The sequence below is a fragment of the Microchirus variegatus genome (assembly GCF_963457635.1).
Source record: "Microchirus variegatus genome assembly, chromosome: 18".
Lineage (NCBI taxonomy): Eukaryota > Metazoa > Chordata > Actinopteri > Pleuronectiformes > Soleidae > Microchirus > Microchirus variegatus.
The window spans coordinates 15,510,733-15,536,056 of record NC_139819.1 but is presented as its reverse complement, the minus strand read 5'-3'; the positions used below and the strand labels follow the sequence as shown (position 1 = coordinate 15,536,056).

General features: G+C 40.8%; 1 protein-coding gene across 1 annotated transcript in view; it reads left to right on the top strand.

The window, feature by feature from the left end:
* The window catches only part of znf608 (zinc finger protein 608), a gene marked incomplete at both ends in the record, with an annotated part of 42,759 nt that extends 20,927 nt beyond the window's left edge, over positions 1-21,832 (top strand). The window contains 7 exon segments of the mRNA XM_083904606.1: positions 7,148-7,235; positions 10,547-13,007; positions 13,941-14,409; positions 15,193-15,359; positions 18,267-18,414; positions 19,330-19,386; positions 21,813-21,832. Coding sequence (XP_083760732.1) covers positions 7,148-7,235; positions 10,547-13,007; positions 13,941-14,409; positions 15,193-15,359; positions 18,267-18,414; positions 19,330-19,386; positions 21,813-21,832 — 3,410 coding nt within the window.
* Positions 21,833-25,324: the final 3,492 nt, after the last annotated feature.

The window sequence follows — 25,324 nt, the reverse complement described above, 5'->3', positions numbered from 1 at the left end:
GCATTTTTTTCGGTGGGCAGACGGTTGTATCCCTGCCCGGTTTTAATTAACAGGCACTCTTTTCTCGCACTGCCTGGACAAAAGTGAAGAACAAAATGAAAATGCAAACATGATCTGAGAGTGCTTTTTTAACAAGACAGAGAGACGTGTAGGAAGACAGAGACAACATATAATGTCTCAGAGTTAGTGCTTCCACACAGATCCTCAGACAGAAAGACACAAAATGTGGATGATCTGCTTCAAGGACAGACATTACACAGGCATAGGACTTACAGACAATGCTTTTCCGAAGGCGCAATGTAATGGTAAACGACATTTAATAACACGTAACTCTCCAGCATGGAAGCATTATATGCTCGACTGGCTATAGAATATAGAGTGATGTAGGAACTGCCGTGTGGCTAACCGGTGGAAACTCGCCTTCAAAATAAAAGACACTTCGGGATTCCCGACAATGAAACTTCACAGTGATTAACTAACAGCTAGATAAAGTGTTCTTTGGACCACTTTGTTTTGACGTCTTTCAGGATGAGAAGAGGATTTCAACAAATAAGACAAAAGTTACAAGTTTTAAATGAAATTCCTGAAATTCAAAACTGTAACTTTGTTTGTTTATTTTGGATATCATATCAATCAGGACTGATAAATGACAGACAGGTGTTGGACAGCGGATGGACAGAATAAGGACAGAGGAAACACAACTTAGTGGTTGAAATATACAAATAGAGTCATGACATTGTCGGGGCCCACGGTTGGTGTAGTGGTTAGCACACTCGCCTTTGCAGCAAGAAGACCCAGGTTCCCTGGGTTTGAGCCCAGGTTGGAACAAGGGCCTTTCTGCAAGGAGTTTGCATGTTGCATGGGTTTTCTCCGGGTTCTCCGGCCACAGTCCAAAAACATGCAATATGCTGTCCAGGGTGTACCCCGCCTATCGCCCTATGTCAGCTGAGATAGGCAGAGCACCCCCCGTGACCCTTGGGTGGATGGACGGGTGGTTGGATGATGACATTGTCAGAGAGAGAGGGAGAGAAAAATGAGAGACGTGAGAAAGAAAGTGTACATTTTCTCTCCCCCCCCTTTATGGTGCAGTAGGTGATTCAGTGAGGAGATCCATGTTGAATGTTAATTAAGCAGAATGCAAATTTAAAAACCAGAGGAGGGAAATGAGACCTCCACTTCAGACCCCCCCCCCCCCCACCCTGCAGGAGTCCAGAGTCTGACAAGCTCTAATCAGATGCTGATTGGCTCGTCTCTGCAGTATTCAGACTGACTTGAATGTCTGATCATCTGTCTGTCTGAAGTCTGATCATCTGTCTTCTGTGGCTTCTCAAACATTCATGAACCAAGATCTTGACTCACCTTTTAGTGCATCAAAACCTAAAAACATACATCGAGTGGTTCACATTTATCTAGTCCAGTTATTTCACATTCTGACTTGGAGGCCAAACTTGCCATCTGGTTATCTTTTCCTGGTGCCTGTGTCTTCAATCGTACCTGGCATCATACCTCAAATAATCAAAGGACACATTCAGATTTCAGAGTCAGATTGTTTTTTTTCCAGGGCTTGTGTGGACATAGAAATTGAAGTATGAATTCTAATTTTGATGTAGGATTTGTGTCACTTCTGTATGTTGTCGTAGATCGCATATTACAAATCTGATATGTGGCTATGTGGCCGTCCACAAGAGGATTTTGCTTATTAATTGCTGTGACCTATTTCCAACTTCAGTATAGAGAAGACTGACAAATATGACATTTTATGTTGATGATGCATACTAAAAGACATGTCTGCCATTTGACAGACAGGGCAAATCAAATACAAGATACTTATAGTTATGAATGTGACTGAATCTGATCTGTATCAAATCTGCTTTGAACAACGTGGCTGTCAATCTGAAAGAAACCACATTTTTTCAAACCTCCTCATGGCCATTTCAAGGAGGGCAATTTATTTGAACTGGATCAACAAAAATTATTTACATGAATCTAATGTTGTATGACGTAAAATAGCTAAACAGGACACAAGATGTGTCCAGCAACCATATAAAGACAGGGGCAGCAAATTAAGTCAAGTATTTATTAACTGACCAAGGATCGAGAGGATCAAGAGCAACAAACATATGACAAGACAGTGCAGTCAAATTATTAATTGTTATATTAAGTGTAAAGGAAAGTGAAGTGAGAAACATCTCTTAGCTTCAGCTGTTGTCATGGGAGTAGTAATGAGAATGTTCAACAAACTCATCGTTACAGAATTGCTCACACTAGTAGCCATCTTGAAAGTAGCAAGTGACTTGATCGAAGATCTCGCCTCCTCTCTTTGCTCAGTTTATGTATGACGCAAGTGTGTTAGGGCGACTCCCAAAATCCTCAATGAAAATGCATTGGAGAATAATTTTCCGAAAAGTTATAACATGAGAGTAAATGGGAGAGTGCTCGGGGCGATTCTCCACGACAATGAAATCGCCCCCGAGAGACGCGGGACCATTTAAAACATGACTTGAATCTTACGATTCTGATTGGACAATGACAGATAATATGTCTGGAACACTGATAATAACCACTTTTGCTGGCAGAGACGGTTGAAAGGAATATTAGTACTAAGGATCGTTGGAATCTTTCTCCTAGTTGGTAATGCGTTGCCCAAACTGCCCGTATACACCATCCGAGATTAAGTGCAGAAAAGTCCGAACTAAAGGAAGGGCAATGACAGCAGCTTTCCTTCTTCACATAAGCTGAAGAAAGACCCAGAGCATGGCAAGACCTAAACATTTATACCTGAGGAACACCCCTTTCACATTCCTGAAAGGGGTGTTCACCCCCTCCAGGTGAAGGAGGGGGTGAACACCCCTCCCTGGAGGTCGACCTTATAATTTGAATACACAAAATGACCTTGTATCTTGTGTTAGGAAAGGGGTGTTGGGAAGATCTAGCACTGAGACAAAGAAATTGAATTTGCCATTATAGGTGTTACACATCTAGACTCCTTGTCGGTAGCTGCTGCTTGTCCTGTGTGGTCTCACGATTGACTCTCCTTTCTTAATTTGTCTCCATATTTCCCTTCCCTTTCTTCTCAGCATTATCTGAGAAGTATAGAGAAGGCCAGAAGCTGTTGCTCTGTGTCTTTGTGGATCTAGAGAAAGCTTCTGATCAGGTGCCAAGAGAGGGACTGTGGTACTGTATGAGGAAGTCTGGAGTGGTAGAGAAGTATGTGAGGGTGATGCAGGACATGTATGAGGACAATGTGAGAGTGGCGAGGTGTGCAGTTGGTGATGGATGGGTTCAAGTTGAGGGTTGGATTACATCAGGGATCAGCTCTGAACCCAGTCTTGTTTGCAATGGTGTTGGACAGGTTGACAGATGAGGTCAGATAGGAGTCTCCATGGACCAGGTTGTGGAAGAGAACCTGGAGAGGTAAAGGTATGCACTGGAGAAAAGAGGAATGAAGGTTAATGAGAGAAAGATATAATACCTCTGTGTGAATGACAGTGTGACAGGTAGTACAGTGAAGTTGCAAGGATTAGAGGTAGAAGAGAGTGCAGGCAGGGTCGAGTGGGTGAAGACAAGGGTGACAGAAAGATAGCAGCAGAAGTTAAAGGGAAGGTCTACAAGATGGTAGTGAGACCTGCTATGATGTATGGCTTGGAGACAGTAGCACTGTCTCAAAGACACGAGGAGGAGTTGCAGATGGAGAGTTTTGGTGGGAGTGACCAGGATGGACAGAATTATAAATGAACGTATTTGAGGGGCAACTCAGGTTGAACAGCTCAGGAATAAAGTCAGAGAGTCAAGTCAGTTGATGTAACAGAAGAGGACACAAGGGATAGGACAAGATGGAGGCAGATGACCCGCTGTGGCGACAGCTAAAGGGAGTAGTTCAACCACTAATGTCGTGTTACCACCGGCGCGACTCACCTCGCCTTAACATGATTAAGTTGTGTTTCCAGTAGATATAGAACTTGAAGTTCCAAGCTAGCTGGGACAAAACTGTGTGTGATGTCGCCAGACTGCTGGATACTGATTGGTCAGAGTGCTGTCACAGGAAGAGGCGTCCGACACAAGATTAAAGCTGAAAATGCCCAACTGTAGATCAGTTAAAAAGACTTAAAGGTGAAGTAAGTAGTTTATAGTGCCATCTAGAGGAGAGGCTGAAATTTACAACAAAGAACTGCTCCTCTGCTCACCCCCTCCCTTCCCTGACCGCTAGGGTATCCTCAGCTGGTCAAATGTCGTCTTTCTCCGTGTTAGCAGATGAGGTTCGTGAGGCGAGGGAGAGGGCAAGCTACCGCGGCCGTAGCAGACGAAGCGGAGAGAGTGGAGGCGGGACTTCCGCTACAAGTAAATCGACGCTTGATTTGTTCTCTCGGGTTTGTCTATACAAGTTCCCATAGAAACATGGCGTCCTGGCAATGCAGTAGCAGCCCGCGACCATGTTATTTTATATGACTTTTTGAAACACTATGAAAATGAAACAAAGAATATTATACAGAGACTAGACAATGCAGGAGCACATAATATGTATACAAAAGTGGATTTTGGGTCATATAAACCCATAAATACTACACAGTGTCCCTTTAAAGCGTACCTAGACCGGAAGTTCCAATTAACGCTTGTTTTTTAGTGTGTATCTGCATCATTACCTTGTTTACGAAGCCCTGAAGGTTCAAAACAAACAGTTCAGTCACTGCTGAGAACACTGTGTTTATTGTAATCTCTGGCTCAGCGAGATCTCTGAAAAAAATGGTTCTCCTGAACAGCCAATCGTCCTGCTCCAGGCACTAGTCCGGGCACATCCGGTTGCGTACATTGAACCGCAGAAGAAGAATAACGTCCGTTGTGGAGGTGTTTCACGAGCGACAGTGTCTTCTGACTCTGGGTCTGACTCCGGGTCAAAGTCATAAAAGGGACTGCGGCGGGGAGTCGTGAAGAAGCTATTTTTAAACATTGTTAAAACAATGTTTTGATAATGAGGAGCAGTGCATCCACCGTTCCAGAGGGGGGAGCGGGTGTGCTGAATATGTCACTTCCGGGTATTGGCCAATCACAAGACAGTTGGGAAGCCGGGATGAGAGTTGAGTCTGAAATATCACGGCTGGGGAACAGCGTCAGAAAAGAGGATTTCTATCGGCTCGTTTACAGCAACTAGGAGGTTTTTGACCATAAAAACAAGTTAATGTATGTAAGTAGACCTCCATAACTAACATTTATGTGCAACAGGATCACTCTATGTGAGCTTTAAGAATCCTAAAAATGTGGGTTAATCTCCAACAATTACCAAGAATACCAATGTCTAAAATCTCAATATTTAACAGAGGAGTATGGTGCATTTAGTGACAGCATTGCTGATAGCGCGCGGAATCACAGACCCTGCCACTGTATTTCTGCTGTGCTCGTGTCATGGAGGAAGTACTGAACAAATAGTTTTAATTTACTGATTCTAATGATTCACTAGTCTGTGTGTGTCACGTGCAAAATGTAAAAAGTCACTGCAGTTCCATGCAGCCATGCACACTATTTTATAGTGGAAACCTACCTAAACCGTGCCAAGGCGAGCATGGACCATAGGTGGAAAAGGGGCTTTAGTGAGAGTGAAAATAAAAACTAAACCTTCAAGAGAAAAGCTGCAAAAGCAAAGCTTCTGTCGAACACGGTTAGTAAACAGTAGAGAAGATCATGATTTACTACTTCGTTACGTTTTGATAACTTTTACTTTAGTCTCTTTAAAGTAAGCTCCAATGTCGCTTGACTAAGATGGGTTGAAATTGGGGGCGAGATGGTAAAGAGTTGCAGAATTTATATTTTTTTAATTCATGGTTGAAGGTGTGGCCAAATTATTCGATGTGATTGTGACATTTGATGCAGAGAAAATGAGGCAAGAAACAAGTAACCAAATAATGGACCAACCAACAGACACGAAAAAAAAGAACAAACAGAATAATGAAAGAAACAAACCAACAAATGAACCAATCATCCAACAAACAGACATAAATATAAACCAATGAACAAATAAATGAACCAACACAATTAACAACAACTCAGTGACACAATCAGATTCTCTGATTCTGGGACATTTGTTTCAGAAATCTTTGAATCAACTTCAGCCTGAAGGTTGATTTTCTTAATAGTGACACGAAAAGCGTTGAGATGATGAGTTTTCTGAGTCATACAGTCTATAAATAGAAACACCATCACCTCTCAGACCATCAAGGCTACAGGGGACATGAGAGTGAAGAGGAAAAGCTCCCTGGTTGCTGCTGGTATGCAGACATTAAAAAGAGTATCAATTTATTTGACTTTTATTGTGTATCACAGAGAGCTGGGTTATCACCATCTCTTTACTGAACTGTCTTTTCTACCATGGGGCTTGTCTTTTCTTGTCACAATATAGCTGTCAAAATGTCATCAGAGAAGGTCGGTGGTTCCATTTCCGGCTCAGTGTTTAACTCACTGTGATGTCATCCATTGCTATGTCGGCTGCTGTTTGTCCAGCACCATGTCAGCCACCTTTTTTAAATTCAAAGGTTTGAAGGTGACAATATTATTATTATTTGTTGGAGCCGCGATCACTTTTTCTGCCTTGAACTCAGATGTAATCTCCTGTGATGCCATAGGTCTGTTTGGTCTGAGTTCCGTGATGTGCTTCCTTTAGTGGAATACTTCTGTAAAATACATACCGTACATGGATTGTGCAGTGAGTATGTGGACAACTACAATCCTATAATGCAACTGATTGGTGACGCAAATGTGATATGAAACAGGAATGTTTACCTTAAGATCCGATCTACCCCTTGGGTCTTGTAATGTGTCTGAAGTTTGATTTGCTTGGCTTTGCTGCTGGTGCATCACAAAATGAAGGTTAATGTTTTCAAAAGTCAGTGAAGAAAAACATGTGTGTGTTGAAGGCTCTTCAGTCTCCAGGTTAGAGTTTATGAGAGGACTGAAGATGACATCAAGAACAGTGTCACACAGTTAAGTTTTTTAAGAATTTGTCATGCATAGGTTGTCTTTGGTCAGAGGTTTGTTTCTACATTCAATACATTCAATGTCTCTACATTCAAAAGTCAGAACAAAAAAGATGCCACGACAGCAAAAGAAAGTGTAAAAAAGTGTTTTAAAACAGTTCCTCTGTCCTGTGTGTGTATGGCAGGTGTGCTGGTGGTGAATGTGACATGGAGGAAAAGGACCTACGTGGGAACTCTGCTGGACTGCACTAAACATGACTGGGCTCCACCGAGGTAACTAACACTTTCTGTAACAGTAAACAACAAAAAATGTGTGGCAATGGCATGATAATGTAAGTTCAAGTGTTTATTTCCCCCACAAAGGTGGTTTTAATTTGTTATTTGATTCTATAAACACAGCCTGACCTCATTGAGCTTTATTTTGATACAGTGTGAATTTGCATATTTAGCTTAAATCTAGCTTGACCCAGTAGATTTAGATTTAACATTTAGATTTAGATTCAGATTTATATTTATGTTTAGCATGTAGATTTATCATTTTAATTGATATTTAGTAGTTAGATTTAACATTTATCTTCATATTTATATTTAGAATTTAGTATTTAGATTTAACTATTTAAAGGTCACATAGAGTGGTCCTGTTGCACATATACACCTGTTGCATGCACATCCGGTTGCGTACATTGAACCGCAGAAGAAGAATAACGTCCGTTGTGGAGGTGTTTCACGAGCGACAGTGTCTTCTGACTCTGGGTCTGACTCCGGGTCAAAGTCATAAAGGGACTGCAGCGGGGAGTGGTGACGAAGCTATTTTTAAACACTGTTAAAACAATGTTTTGATAATGAGGAGCAGTGCATCCATCGTTCCAGAGGGGGGAGCTGCGCTTCTGAGAGCGGATGTGCCGAATGTCACTTCCGGGGTACTGGCCAATCACAACACAGTCTGTCTTCTCAGGCGAGATTTATGTCTGAAATAGCGCTGCTGACTAGTGCTTCAAAAAGGACAGATTTCTTAATTAATTAATATATATAGTTAATATATGTAAGTAGACCTCCATAACTAACATATATGTGCAACAGGACCACTCTGTGTGACCTTTAACAAATCATGTTTTCAATAATTACAAACCCAGCCAACCAATAGACAAGAATTTGGACAATAGCTGTACAAAAATATGGTGAATTAAAGTGAAAACACTCACAGTTTACAAACTCATGATCCAACAAGAGCAAAATAACTGTCGGTGTAAAAACACTCTAGGGAAGCACCAAAGGAAGGGATGTCACCAAAGTGCTGTCTCCTTTCAAAACACAGGAGTTTGAATGCAAGTTTTTACAGTTTTTGACGCTCTCCATGGTGTTATTTTTTGGAAAGGGGTGTAAGGAATTCAGAATTTCAGTCGTACGTGTACTTGCAGCACACCATGTACTGAAGGACAAACCTACAGATAAACCCACATTGATGATTAATATAATGCCAGTAGCGTCTGTAAAATTAGCACACTGTTTAACTGCTTAGTGACTGTGTTTCCATTATAATGTTATATTCCTTGTTATATTCTGGTTGTGTTTTATTTACTAAGGGTTGTTTTTATTAATATTAACTGGGCATGGCAATTATTTTTATTCAAAATGCTTTAATCTTGCTAAAATGATGAAACATTTTAAATTTGCCCTAAGGCTGTTAGCTGTTATTCCACAATGAGCAGTAATAAGAAAACTGCTCTCTATTTTCCTTTCCGAAATACACTTGGGTGTTTTTTTGTCATTGCTGAGTGGAACTGCTCACAAGGCTGAAACCTCTCAATTATTGCTCCTGCATGCAAATGATTGTTGTCATGGCGATTACAGCTTAATCTGAGGAATCAAAGAATAGATTTATTTTATTGAACACAGCTTTATTATATACTTCGCTGGAATGAAACACTTCCTGCTGTTATTATGTGTGAAAGATAAACTAACACAAAATACCATAAATATATGGCTGCACAAAGTAGGAAAGGTCATTGTGACATGCATTTTTGTGATGTAATTATAATGTGTACATTGTGATGTGCATAATACATGTTTTTTCAATAGATTACCTGAAATCCTATTCTGGGGGGATTGAGATGTGAATGGGAGTGTTTTATCTGCCTAACAATGAACAATTATCAATTCTGGAGCTAAATATTACAAAGAGCTGTATCCAAGTTTCTGAACCTCATAGGACCACGCTTCAAAATACCTATCACTTCAAATTAGTGTTTTGTTTGAATGAAGCAGCACAATAGTTCTTGCATTACATGTTTGTCCTAATTCACCTTACTAATCCTTGCATGTCGCTGATGTGATGTGCATTTTCACATTGCAATGACAATGCCTTAACATTTCAATATGCAGACACAACTCGAAATCTTCTGGGTCGCATCAGGGGCAATGCAGTGAGAGATGTCATTAAATGTGCTCAGAGAAACTACAGAAAGTTTAAATCGCATGTTTCCACATCTGCTGTGACATTCAGGGGCAAACTGATGGAGGAAAGCAATTACAAACATCAGAGAAAATGTGAGATACCATCGTTTTAAATCCACGGGGGGGTGGGGACAAGAAACTCGAATCTAAATGTGCTCTGCAGTCTGTTTTCTTAATAAGGTGATTAAAACCCAAACAGTTTTTCCAAGGTTAGAATTTATTCATCGAGTTTTTAACACCAATCCGTCCTGTGATGTAAGGTCGTAATTAATGCATTAGAGAGCCCGCACAGATGCAAGGTTCAAGTCTGCATGGCTTTGAAAATAGAGCCTGACAAACACACAGGTGTTTAGAAAAGCATGTTAGCAATGTTAAGATTCAAGTCACAGTTTAAAACAGCATGAAAAAACTTCAAAGCAGAAAGGATGGCTTGCGAATACATATCAAAACACAGAGATAACTGTGGTCGGTATACATTCTTTTTATGTTGTAAAAAGAGAAGCAGGTGCAGAGAAAAATATTTTTTTTTATCCTTGGCATCTGGGTTAAGTGGTTGACAATGAAGATCCACTAGCTTCTACGGTTTGGGTTCAGTTGGGGTGAAAAAGTATAGTTTTTCTTAGTTATAACATATAACAACGAAAACAGCATTGAAGTGATATGAAGTGATTTGATACTTTTAAAGGTGCATTATGTAATAAATCTAAAGCAACTGGCCATAAAATCCTCCTAATATGTCACAGAGACTGAGGAATAATGTTCATATAACAAACTGAACTCACCAACAACAACAGTACAGACAAAATATTTGCATTAAAAAAAATATTTTGCAGACTGCAAATCATGTTTACGTTTTGAAATCATGTTTTGGCATGTGGCGCCACCTACCGCCATCTACCAATCATTGCAGTCAGTAGAGTCTCAGCTGCCACGGGTTGCCAGTTACGTCAGAAAACAAAACCTAAAAGACCTTGGTATTTTCAATTTGAACGTTTTTTGGCCACATTCTTACATATGGCACCTTTAATATTGTGTGACACAATGTGATCCAGCTCATCTATGTTCATGTTGTCAGTAAGTATTTATTATGAAGAATTATCTTTTAAATATGTTTTTCTTCATCTGTCCAGGTTTTGCGAGTCTCCTTCCAGTGACCTAGAGTTGCTAGGTGGGCGTGGTCGGGGGAAACGAATGCGAATGGCCATGGCTGAGCGGTCCTGCATTGAGCCAGTCCCTGCTGCCAAAGTCCGAGGTCTATCACAGCACAGGAGCCGTGGAGGTGGTGTGTCTGGAACCACTGCACCTATTCACACCAAGGGACGGAGAGGCAGCCTCAACCTCATCAACAGCACCTGCCGAACTCCATCCTCTTTCTTCACTGTTGAGGAGATGAAATCTTCCAACAACAACAGCCTATCGTCTGGTAAGCGAAAGAACAAACCACCAGCTGACCTGGACCTCAGCCTAGTGTCATCTGATGACATTAAAAATGGAAATGGAAAGCGGATTCGAGCCAAATCCCGGAGTGCCCCATCAACACCTCAGGGCAAATCAGACCCTTCATTCATGGATCCAGGTGGAGGTGCTTCTTCACCACCTCCCCCTCCCATTCTCATTGACTGCCCCCACCCCAACTGCACTAAACGCTACAAGCACATCAATGGACTGCGCTACCATCAGACACATGCACACCTGGAGGCTGAAGAGCAGAGGAAACCTGAACTGGAGCCTGTTAAGGATGGAGAGAGTGAGGAACGACTATCAGATTGTGAAGATACCATCAGCAACATAACATATGACCTGTCAGACACAAATAACAGTAGTAATGCCAACAGTTCCTCTAAGAAACCTGCTCCTCTATACAAAGTGACCACAGTAGGGTCTCCTAAAAACAGGCGGCTACTTCTTAGTACAGACCACAACCCCATAGCTAACTCTAAAACCAGAAGAACCTCACTTCTAAAAGATGGGCTGATTGATGACCTCAGCAATCTGCCCATTATCTCTAACATGACTGTTGTTCTGGAGAACTGCATGGTCCCAGACAGGAACTCCATGGTAGAGATGCCCAAACTAGAAGCTGAAGGTTTGATTGACAAAAAGGGAGGTGCTTGTGAAAAGGGTAAAAAGGCCAATGGGAAGGTAGATAAGCTGTCCAAGTCGCGGACAAACCGGCCAATTGCCCCAGCCCCTGCTCCACCCAAGCTGATTGCCATACCAAATGCAACATATCCCTCAACTACAGCAGATACTCCTGCCTCTCAGCAGCCCTCTCCCATGGCAGCAGTAGGCCTCACAAGTAAAAACCTTCCACTAAAACCCATCAAACCAAAGCTGAGCATTGTTGTGGAGCCAAGTCTTGTCAAAGCCACCCTAGTTACCTGCAGCAAAGAGACCAGGAAGAAAGAAAAACGGAGGCTGAAGGACAAACATAACAAAGATGTGCCAACCAGGATGCAGAATGGAGACAGCAGCGGAATCAAAATGGAAGATGGTGGTGGATCTAAAATGGGTGTCAAGGAAATTTCTGGAAGTCTTCTGAAGGAACATCTCAGTAAGCAAGATGTGATGAATGGACTTACGGAGAGCCAAGAGAGTAGGATGGCTAGTATCCGTGCAGAGGCTGATAAGGTCTACACCTTTACTGACAATGCTCCCAGTCCCTCCATTGGCAGTTCATCACGGCTTGATGCAAATGGTAGTTGCCTGGCAACAGCAGATGGCAGCAGCAAGAACAACAGTCCAGCCTACTCTGACATCTCAGATGCTGGGGATGATGGGGGATCTTCCGAATGTCGCTCAGATGGAGTCAGGTCCAAGTCGGGTTCCTCAGCGTCTTCTGAGGTGAGCTCCAATAGTAACCATGGAAACCCTAGTAAAACCCCACCTACATCATCTGCCCCGCCATCAAAAGACTCCCAGTCACCGTACTACCACAGCTATGACCCTTACTACCTACAGGGGTATATGCAGTCAGAGAAGCAAAACAGCAGCAGCGTTGCTTTCCACAAAAGCTCTGGTCATGATGGCAAAGGAAAAGACAGAAAGGATGATGTTAATGAAGATGACAAAAGCTCCTCCCATGAGTTTTCTGACTCTAAGAAAGGTGAGGGGCCACCCCAGTCTCAGCTCCAGCTGGCTATGAGTCACACCCAGACTGCTTTGGCCCAGTCCCTGTACTATGGACAGTACTCCAGAGGACTGTACATGGACCAGAAACTGTTACTGGCCTCTAAATGCTGTGACCAGCCACCCAGTGTCAAGCAGAGGGGCGAGCGGGGACAGGGGTTAAGAGACAGTGAGGATGTGAAACATATTGTTGGATGCTCAGTCACTGAATCCATGCTTGGGAAAGGTCCAGATGGTTCCAAAGGGTGCTGTTCCAAACCAGTCCTCTCGTACGTGGAGATGAGTGAGAGAGGAGAAAGGGGACAGTGTCTGAGCTTAAAGGCGGTGCACGGGGGTATGGTGGACCAGCACCAGGTCTTGATGAAAGAATGTGATGACAAGTCACCGTCTACTTCCTCTTCTTCATCGCTCCACAACGCAAACAGTCAGGCAGATCTGGACTCAAATGTTTCCTTTTCAAGTGTAAGTTTCTCCCTCTGCCTCTAACCGGCCGCCGCCGCTGATGGTGTAGTTGGTGTGCTTTAATCACCATTGTGTCACACAGAGATGAATCACACATCGTGTACAGCTAAACCATTAGGTGCTTAAGACCGTATGGCCTCTGTGGTGCTGCAGCTCTTCTTCAGTCTTTTTGGGTTAAATCAAAACCGTGTAGTTTGTTTTGAGTGATGCATGAACGTGTAATTCCAACTTAAAGTGTCAATGTTAAACATAAAATACACAAAGAAACAAAGGAATGCTTTCTTAAACATAACTGGTGGTTTTGTAATGAGCTGCTTTTCAGAAAGCTTGTACAGATTTTGAATCCCGTTATCTCACAGTGCATTTAACATCTAATGCTGGCCATGTTGGGTCATGTAAAGTGGTTGTATGAATGGAATGAAAGCCATGTTGGGGTGGGTTTGGTTGTGTTTTCCCTTCAGTTTGGCCTAAATGCTGCAGTTGATCTTGTGTCATGAAGTGTCTTGATTCGTGTCACTGAGAGGGACGTCACACTCGTCACATCCCACCTCTGAATGGCCGCCTGCTGTTGAAACGTCATCCTTCATCAACATCACACTCAGAGCCAGTGATAGGTGCTCTGTCTATGGCTCTGTTCACTTGAGTACACAGTGTTTCCTCTATAGTCATTCAGCAGCGGTGGGCCACCGCAACAAGAAATTCTCCACCTCTGTTAAACTGAAGTAAAAAATTTGCCTTGCTTTCCCTCCAAAAACACAAAAAGACAAAATGCTAGAAGGCTATTATTTACTGTAAAAAAAAATGCATTTAGTATTAAGAGAGACTTGGACTGATGTTGAACTGACCTCAGAATGACTCCCACCCACCACTGTTAACAAAGAATTATAGGGGAAACACTGCAACTAGCACCAACACTTGTCCCCATCGATCTAGCCCTCAGACGGCCCCACCTGGGCTCACCGCCTTGCTCACAGCAAATACTCAGAGCTACAGAGTCAACATGGAGAGGAGGCTGAGGAAGGTGAGGCAGACATGGGGAAAGAATGGGGAGCTACCGTGGAGCCTGCTGGAGCCAAGATGACCCAGGGTGGAGGAGAGAGGGGAGGAGGCGTAGGCGGAGACACTAAAAAATCCCGGGTCCATGGAGCCCACGATCTCCCACCTAACATCAATGCTGAGGACTCGGACCGGCTGGAAGGGCTGGATGATCAAGGCCAAGAGCCAATAGGAGGGTTTTCTGAGGAGTCCCAGAGTGCCCGCTCAGCAGTGTCTCCTCCAATGACTCCCCAGCAGCCCTACATCCAGTATCAACACTCCTCCTACCAGCCCTACCTGACAATGTGTGAGAGCGGCGGGGGCTCCTACAGAGGGGTGTCCCCGACACTGGTCCACAATTACCCAGGTAAGGGTAAAGAGTATAGATTATTTATTGTTATTATATTATTATTATTATTTCATTCTAGAAGAACAAAGACTTTGCAAAGCAAAGGGGTCTGGTTTACTGTATAAAATATCCTAAGTCCCAAAATAATTTGACAAAATCTTGCTAAAATACATACAGTATATATATATATATATATATATATATATATATATATAGTATATAAGTAAAGTAAATGATTGTATTGTTTTGCTAAATTACTTAGCTTTTTTGCCTTTTTCATAGCAATCTATTTCCCAGTCCAGCCCACTGTGGCTTTTAAAATCCCTTGCTTCTTTTGAACTGTCAAAAAGGGGGAAATATTAAACATTAAACATAAATGCAAATCTTCATCATTCCAAAATATTTTTTAAAGTTATCTTTGCAAAATGAGTATGGGTATGCCTGAGAACTTCCCTCATCATCAATGGGAAAAGTGTGTTAAAAATGTATACTGTAAACAAGGTTTAAGGTATTTTCCACTGTGATTTATTTAGTTGCTACTTATATCAATTTTGCTTGCAATGTGAAACTCCTCCTCCACTCTTAAAACTGTGTTATCAATTAGTTTAGGTTTTCGATACCAAATAATTAAAAGCAGCTGCTGCACTGTTGCAGTAAAATACAGAGACTTTTAATGGTACAAATTCAGGCATCAGGACTATTTTTATCCAAAGAAAACACCTTGGCCTCTAAATTACAGAAAGAGTTCTTCAGTACAAAACATAAAAGCATCGTTTCCCTGTGTTTGTGTGTGTCCATTAGGTTTCCACTATCCTCTGTATGGTAAGACGGCGGGCAGGGAGGAATCCGAGGTGACGCCACCTGGCAGAGGGGCTGTGAGCAGCAAGCAGAGCAGTGACTCCTCCTCGTCATCAGCCACAGAGCTGCTGCAGCAGCAGAGCCACCAGTACCACGGAAAATCACCTGCTGTGAGACACCACTCACTCCAATGTCACATCCACATTGCAGTGCTCAGCATTAGTATTTAAAGGACACTTTTATACTTCTCACAGCAAAACTGTTAGCTTTCCTACACATGACACAAAGTCTGAACACACCACTGGAATCAACTGTTAAGGCTGGATTATACTAATATATTAGATATATTAATATTATTATTGTTATATTAATAACAATAATATGTAGCAATTGAGAACAACACATTGAGTATCAGGCTGCTGTGACTTTTCAGCTGGTTCAGCATGAATGAGAAAATGGCTGTTATGATTTATTAACCCTAACCCTAGCATTACATTAAAGGGGACATATTATGTGCAAAACTTTTTAATCATTAAATCCTTATATTTGGGACTCTGGAGGCTGTATCAGTCAGCAAAGTGTGAAAAAGATGACTCACTCATGTTTTTGTGGTACTCCTCAGTCTAAGTAATACTGCGTTCCAGAGTCCATCCAAACCAGTTGGACGTGGGACTTATCCTACTTCCAACTAGAAAAAGTGCACTGGAATGCCTGTCGAAGTGGGACTTCCTGGAGCGCCCATGGAGTCACATGAATAGGCTATAAACTTTACTTTTCTGCGTATAGACTTGTTTTAGACACAGCAATTTTAACTTGTTTTTTATGTTATGGCGTGAAATGATGTTGTTGTTGTTATCTGTGAGCATGAAGATATGTAGGGCTACGGTAAAAGTATACTCATGATGTTACATATCGTATATATGTATGACAGTCAAAATGCCTCTTCAAACATAAAGCGAAAGCACCGCGATCGTCCATGTTTTCTAACATTCGACTTCAATTGCTGGAACGATTTGAAGTAGTGCTGCGTTCCAGAGCCCATCCAAACAAATGGGATGTGGGACTTATCCTACCTGAATTGTACTAGCTCCTACTTCAAAGCGCTCCACCAATTGAAGTCGAATGTTAGAAAACATGGACGATCGTGGCGCTTTTGCTTTATGTTTGAAGAGGCATTTTGACTGTCAGCAATTCAGTCTACTTACATACACAAGCAAGCCGTATATGTAAAAGTGATACCGATAACATCATGAGTATACTTTTACCGTAGCCCTACATATCTTCATGCTAACAGATATCAATGACGACATCATTTCACGCCATAAAATGAAAAACAAGTTAAAATTGCTGTTTCTAAAACAAGTCTACACGCAGAAAAGTAAAGTTTATAGCCTATTCATGTAACTCCATGGGCGCCGCCATTATTTTCCGACGTCATTTTGGTGAAGTCGGGGTAGGTCGATCAGCCCCGACTTCGCGAGTAGGAGGTCCCACTTCGACAGGCATTCCAGTGCACTTTTTCTAGTTGGAGGTCGGATAAGTCCCACGTCCAACTGGTTTGGATGGGCTCTGGAACGCAGCATTAGTAGGCTACAAGAGATGAAATGTGATGTTGACTTCCGCGCTCACTGGGACGTCACAATGCCCTAAATTCGTGAAATTGTTGTCCTCCACAAACTTCCAGCCTCAGAGGATTTATCTGTCCAGTGGATACATGTTATATATGACAGCAATGTGCCTACTGGAGCCTAGAAATGATCACTTTTCCAAATGCTAACTGCTGTTAGCTCCCAGTAGCCTCTGTGGCTGATGTCATTTCCTGTCCCTTAAGTTTCGATTTTCCATTTTTTTTAAGGTGGACCTTTAAGGTGGACCTAAAGAGATAATACCAAACCGAGTGTTCTGAACAGGGCTGTTTTGGCAGGGTGATTGAACTGCTGTGGTGCTTCAACCTTATGGTATTTTGGCCAAAGCATGTCACAGACATGTTCATTAGGACACCAGGGAACTAGGTTCACTTGGAGAAATAGGGTATACTATGTTGCCTTTAAAGTTACTTTGCATGCTATCATGTTGTACTGCCATGTTTGTTTAGTAGCGCTGTACTGGGTGTATGAAGGGGTTTTTCTTGTTTTTGTTCTACCTAAAGGCCACCGTAGTTTCTCATAAACACTTGGGCGAGGAGAATGAGGTAAATGGACGTGATGTTGCTGTTTCAGTTGGTGTGTACCAGCCTTGATAGTAACTACTACGTAAAACGTGACAACATTACTAATGCTTGATGCACTTTAACTGCAACACTTCACTGAACTCAGTGACTCTGGACAGCTACATTTACAGTGTGTTGTAATCATTTTATTGAATCAGAAACGACTTGACACTGAATGAAAGCTTCATTTTTGTTGCATGAACATAAATTATAACCACAAATCAATAAATAAACGATTAAGACTTGGCACAGCATTATTTATATGCAGTAGTGCCTATCATTTTGAACATAAAAAATACACACTGTAAAATTGACAACCATAAAACAATAAGGTGATGAATAAAATCCAATTATATGAAAGAGACAAAATGGCATAATAAACACAAAACGTGTTACAAAAAACTTAAGCACTTTTCCATATAGTTAACAATTATAATAAATTCATCCAATAAATGGTCGATATGACCACCACCTGCTTCTGTCTTTTTAATTTTTAGAGTTAATGTTTTTTTTCCTTTTTCTGCCAACAGCAGCTGCAGCAATGATTCAAGCTATGTCACATGGATTTTTAACCTCAAGTAAAATCAGATCTCAAATCTCTTTTTTTATATATAACTGCTGTTGTATTTGAATGAGTCAAATGTCCAGAGGCTCAGTCTAACTCTCCAGTACTCAAGCCAAAAAACTCAAAATCTTGTCATAGAGTTGAGTTCAACCTGTGCAGCTTCAACTTAACATTTGTACTGACAGAGACTTTTTATTTGCTGCTTAGTTTTTTTTTAAGCTCAGAATTACTGCTCATTTTCATTCAGTATCATGAATAAACTCGACAGACTGCTAATGTGAATCCGTGTGTGTGTTCCTACAGCCTGGCGAGAAGGGTTCCCCTGAGGGAGAGAGAGACGCAGAAAGAGAGAGGAACCATGTGCAGTTCGCTCGACACCTTCACACACACCATCACACTCATCTGGGCATGAGCTACAACCTGATGTCAGGGCAGTATGACATCTACCAAGGTATGACCACACAATGCTCCACAAACACTCCCTGTGTGTATTAGTACTCCATTTACACTTGTATGTGTTTTGTAACCAGATTGTTTGTTTTTAATCAGATTATATCTAAACCTGCCATTTTGTCCATATTGACAAAATATGATCCCTTAACCAACAACAACAACAACAACAACAACAACAACAACAAAACACCCCAAATCATGATGAGTAGATGCTGCTTTTGATCCTATTTGTCTCAATCTTGAGTTTTATATCTCAAGAACCTCTTGATGAATCCTTTTAAATTTGTTATTTGGAGCAAGTGTAGTTAAATTCCACTCAAAAATCAAGGTATTACATGCTGATGGTCAAATGTCACTCTCATTTTGTGACAAATCACATCCTTTGCCTTGCGAATATATTTAATATTTAATTTAAAAACCCTTTTTTGCATTGTGAATGTGTTATCTATATGGCACAAATGTTCACTTAAACTCACTGTAACCCACTTGGTAAATTCAAATACTCTAGGTTCGCAAGGAGCTTATGGATATAGACCTATAGTAATCATAAATGAATGCACACATACAACAAGTTTGGGTTTGAAGGGGATAACTCACAGCATTTGTATAACAGATGAATGAGAACCACAAAAAACATGAAACAAAAAATGTACTTGGTTTTGTCAACATTCTTTTAAGTCTGTGTATTTAAGTCAGTATTTGTCCTGTGAGTCCACTGTTTGTGGTTTCTTTCTGAATGTCTATGATGATTCCTTTTCTCATGATGTACAACTTTTTGTGAATGTGTTAGGACACCAGGGAACTAGATTAACTGTCTCCTTTAAACTGCAGCGTTTTTTAGATTTATGTAACCATACACAACTGATTGACACTGACTCACAATTTCCCCTTTACTGGTTCTTCTGTGCTGAAGGGTTGAGCTCCAGGTCGCTGGTCTCCAGTCAGCATGTGTCAGGACACTCGTCCACAGGTGAGCTTGGAACACTGTGTGACTCTGGCCCAGTTAGGCTGACAGACTGCAAAAGTGTTATTTTTACACTTCAGATGCTTTTAATAGCAACTTTTTTATTGAAGGGAATAACTAAGTATTCTGCTGCAACTGAACAGCATGCTGAATAATGTCATTGTTTCAGCATGCTGTTACATGTTACACCATGCTCTGTATCTATACACATCTGAAGACACTTACATTCTCATATTCTCATATTCTCATATTCTCATATCCATCCATCCATCCATTATCTACCGCTTTATCCTCCACCAGAGGGTCGCGGGGGGTGCTGTGCCTATCTCAGCTGACATTGGGCGATAGGCGGGGTACACCCTGGACAGTTTGCATATTCTCATATGATTTTTTTTATTTTTTTTTTCTCCGTCTGCAGCGAACCAAATAAATTGGTTTACTTGGACAGCCTAAGCAAAGTTTTATCCCTAACCTTAATGCAGAAATGAGGTTCGGCCTCATCAGAACCAGGTTTTGCACATTGTTAACTCAATCATGTTTAGATACGGATACAGCATTTTGTCATACATAACGCTGAAGAAATGGTGTTTGTAAAAGTTACTATGGATTCAGTTTCTGGGTTGAACGTCTTCTGTGTCTCTGCTGTTTTCCCAGGTTTGACCCAAACTCAAAACTGTTCCACGTACTGTTCATCTTATTCCATGAATCGACTCAAATTCTTTTTCTTTTTTCTTTTTCTTTTTTATAAATAAAACTCAACCATAGAACAGAATGAACTGCAGACTTGTCTCATCTTCACACCATCTGCTGGTTCAATAAATCTAATAACTGAGCCTCCTCTCTCGGGAGTAACTGCTCGCTGCTCATTTGGCTAAGAGACACTTCCGCCTCCTTCCTTCCTGAAATGACCATTATTCACTCTGCAGTGTTTTCCATATATTTTCATCGGCTATACACCCCTGCCTTTGTTTGAAGTTGTGAAATAATGCAGCAGATACCTGCTGCCAGGCAATTTAACAGCATAATGTGACGATTACCATACCAGGGCAAAGACTGCAGTTGTTGGAAGATGGTAAACGGTGGAGGAAGCTGCGGACCAACACAGAAACATGGAGAAAGATAAAATGTGGCTTTAAATCAGAAGAACACTCATTAATTATCCTCTTATCTTGAAATGAAACAAAAGCTTAATAAGCGTTCTGCACATTTGTAGTGCATTTTATTAACTGCATTTTATCTCTTTATTTCCATGACTCATTGATTTAGAAATCGAATCAAATCATGATACTGTTAGTAATGGATTTAAAAGTTGAATTTGACCATGGCATTATTGACAGAGCTGGCCCAAGGCATAAGCAAACTAAGTGCCTGCTTAGGGCCCCCGTGACCACTAGGGGGCCCCTAGAGCATTTCATATTATTCTTTTGTTTGTGCATGAGAATAACAGTGAGTCTTTTGCACATTTTACATCGTGTTTTGGACAAAAGTTCTTAACACATTTTGTTCAATATCTACATTCGTTTATATTTTTATTTAATAGCGTCTTTTGTGCATTTGCACTTATTTGTGAATTAACGACTGTGGTGCTTGTGGTGTTGTATTTTATTGTTAACTTTAATATGAAAAAAAATATCTATCCATTATCTACCGCTTTATCCTCCACCGGAGGGTCGCAGGATTAATATGAAAATACAGTATAATCATTTATTATTATTATTTTTACATACATTGTCTGTTGTTTTATTGTGTTACTTTAGTAGTAGGCTGACAGGGCACTCACTTCTTAGTATTTTGAATATGAACGGGAAAATCAACACAATACCACTCTTCTCAGATCCATTTAATATTAAATCCACTTTTAAGAAAATGGCAGACTGACATCAGGATGATTCAAACAAAACAGCTACATCTGTGCAGAATTCCCCCAAAAGTATCATATCATTTACTGCTTTATTACTGGCATGCTTGGGCCGGCCCTAATTCTGAAATATCCCTTCAAAGTGCTGTTAATCAAGTAATCTAAGAGAGACATAGACTTATTGTTTAATACATTCCTAATGGCTGATCTTGGCGGTCCCCAATGGGCACCATTGTCCATCAGTGTTTGTACTGAATAATAACGTAAATGGAAAAGTTCCTGGTCAGTTTAACTACACACTATACACAAACACAGCAGGGCTGGTTTAGCTGCAACTGCAGCTCTCTCACAGCGGGACTCTGCTTTTCTTTTTGTTTTTCTTCTATACCTAATTTCATTATCCTTTGGGAATTTAAATAAAGTGGCAGAGACAGTGTTTACCATCAGCTCACTGTCACACTGATAAACATGTTTGCCATTTAAGGTCAAACAGTTTCACAGAGGAATTAAACTGTCAATGTTTTGACCTCTACTACTTCTTCCTTGCTTTACCTGTTTCCTCTTGTCTCCACAGAGAGTGAAGCAAAGAAGTAGGATCATGTGACCACCATCTCACATGAGGAATTTTATCAAACATCAATTCCACGGTGTTGTATCAGCTTAGCCTCACTGAGAGGCAGAGAACTAAATTAAACACACAAAAAAACAACTAATTCATTTCTTACAAATGACAAACACCTGTTTTATAATACATCACCCAGAGAGGGACGGACAGCGGGATGGACGAACAGTTGAATGGACGGCAGGATCGGCACCTTTTTGAAGGAGAAACTACCTGTACAGATCCAGAATCAGACATTTGAAGATTTCAGTTTTGCAGAGTTTTGACAGACAATGTGTATAAAACAAAACATCCCAGAGCGCCCTCAGCTCAGTTGCAGCCGTGAGCTGCAGTGAGCGACTTAATAAAATGCACATTTATCGTAGTGTATTCTTATGAAGATATGACTGAATGTAAGGATTACTTAATTTATCCAGATAGTGTTGATTGTTTGTTTTTTTAAACTTCTATTGGGAAACAGCATTAGGAAGCTACAAAGTCTATTATTATCCTCATTATTCTCATTCTGAATAATGAAGTGGTCCTCCCTCCATAGTGCTGACGCTACATTTGTATTACTAACCTGTTCTTGAGCGTAACCATGTTGATTGTATTGTCTTTATGTGAGAGTAAACCTTCACATCGACCTGCTCAGTGCCATGTAGGAGCCCAGTGGTGTATATATTCTGTACAGATTCATGGCCAAGCACTAACATGCTTTATCATATTCTCTATGTTGATCTCCATCAGCCCTGCAGGGGAGCAGCAGGCAGAGCAGGACAAAGCAGCAGGAACACAACCTCCATGTGTTTTGGTGTCGAAGTTTAAATCATAGGTTTGTTCCTCTAAAGTCATCAATCGTATTCTGAGACTGACTCTGTGGCAACTTTGGCCTTTTCATTCACCATAGTTCAACAAATCTTGGTAGTCATGATATATACAGTGCTTAAAGGCGACATAGACCGGAAGATCCAATTAGCGTTGCTTTTGGGTTTGGATTTGGATCGGCTCGTTACTAGTTAATGTTTGTAAGTAGACTATACATAACTCACACATGTGAGATAGGACCATTCTATGTCACCTTTAACAAATGTCATAAAAATGAAAAAACATATTGGGTCAAAAAACTAAAAATGCTATGAGCACGTCAACAGCGTCACCATGACCGGAAAAAGACGCATGTGACCGATTGTTGAAATGAGTCTGGGAACGCCGTCAATGTGCCCAGCCCTATTATTTTGATAATTACTAATACTGTTGATTTAGGGCAGCTGTGGAATAAACCTTACATTGGGTGGTGGGCTAATACATTAAGCACTGTATTTGCAGCTGTTAAACAATAATAATAATAATAATAATAATGGTATTATAATAATAATAATAACTTTATTACCAAAGTTGCTTAATTAATCACTTGAACTTACACTTAAACAGTTAACAGATGAGCATGGGGTTAATATTTTGTTAATATCTTACTTGTAAAATCTCACACACATTCAAGTCTGACAACTTGCCAAATTCATTTATTAATGTTGTGTTACAGCTTAAGGTCACGCATTCCCCTCGACTGGGATTAACTTCACAAGAACGTTTTCTTTGATATCTATTTTGAATAACAAGCCACAAGAACACACAAGATACTGTGTTGCACAATGAAAAGGCGAGAAAGCCAGCTTGAAGTACACGCTGATGAGGAACCAGCCATGATCCTGTTGGGAAAGAATGCATTCTGCCTCTGCTCCCCACACCTTCTACAAGCTAACTAGCTCATTGCAGAGCCTCTGATAAACAGAATGATCAGTACTGAACTCATTTTGATTCTCATTTCCACGAACCGGTGCTGCTGGTCATTTTCAACCACTGAAACACTTCCCAGTATACACGGGTTGAACCATTCAGGTATTCCAGGCAGCAGATCTTGAGAAAACTGGACTCAGAGGGCTGTGTGGGTTAATTTGGGGTTAAAAATCACCTTTTCTGTATCGTCATTTTTTTTTTATCATCTAACCTGGCCCATGCTTACTGGTATTTGTTCAGAAATCCATGTGAGACACTGAGAATTATATATTTGAAAACAAAACTATTCTTATGGAAAACGTAAGATTAGGTTGGCTGCATGAGGTGTCATTCCCATCAACATTCACATGAACAAAACAAAAAACTAACAACAAAAAAAAAAGTTAAATGTGAATTCCTTACTTTGATACATTGATTGAAACTCAACCTAAAAACTACAGACTTTACTGTCAGTCTAATGTAGCAGCTGCATGACTTGCTGTATCATACCCAAAGTATCAAGTGTGGCTGTGTCACAGAGAAGGCAGTGTTGTTAATGAACGAGTTTACAGCCCAGATACTTATAAACTCTGCCTCATAATGTTTGACCACAGCAGTTAACTCCGACTGTTTGACATAACACGCCATCATTGCTTGTCTCCGCTTTCTTTTTTCAACATTTTCTGCCATGCATGAATGTAACGCTCTCTGACATGTGTTTTGGCAGGTTTCCACTTGAAATAATGCTGATCTTTAACCAGACATGTCGACAAAGGACACGTCATACAACATAGATGTAACTGCATGCTTTAGGTCTTATAGGCTGTGTTCTGTTTTTCACATTGCCCTAACACTGTCCCCCGCTGAATACACCTTGTGTAAGCTTAGTGCTGATCTCTGTGACTGTGAAAAAACAGAAGAAGGATATTCACAGCCACTTTGTACTCCTAGATTTTATTTACCCAGGCAGTTACAAGTATGAAGTTTCTTTTTCCAAGTAAACTCTTTGAAATGTTTTCGCAAATTCACAATGGCTCTCCTTCAGAACTTCGGTTTTGTACGTCCAATTTCGTTGTACACAATGTACTGTCCTACTGGTGCTACAGTGTTTTTATGTATGAAACACTGGATAGGCTAATGTGGTCATCACATGGACGAGATCAGCTGCTAAACCCAGCCATACGACTAACATTAACCATTGAATATTCAAGTTGTAAAGTTTGGTGCAAAGTGGAACGCACATGCTGTAACTCGGGTATGATGTTATTTCCTGTTCCGACTTACGACTTGCGAGGCAACTGGTGTGCACTAATTGGTGACAGTGAACAATCAGCATGGTCTAGTATGGCCAACACATGTTGCATTTACTGTCCCCTGATGCTGCATTCACATCACAAGGAATGAAAAAAACAAGTCTTTACAATCGCTCATAAATCATGTAAATGCAGCATGAGGTCAAATACATATAATTTTCTAAAGTCTCTGCCTGCACATTTGACAATAAAACTACATTGGCTGAAGTTTGTCTATCAGCAGCTCTGCCTCACTTACACAACACCTTACCTGCATAGTATCAGTGATCATTCTATTACTTGAATATAGTGCTATGAACTATGTTTACAAAATGCTGTCAACTTTTGGAGACACAGTTTTGTCTTATAAAGGTTGCTTGGTATGTTCAGTTCATCCACCCTGTGTAATCATTTAAT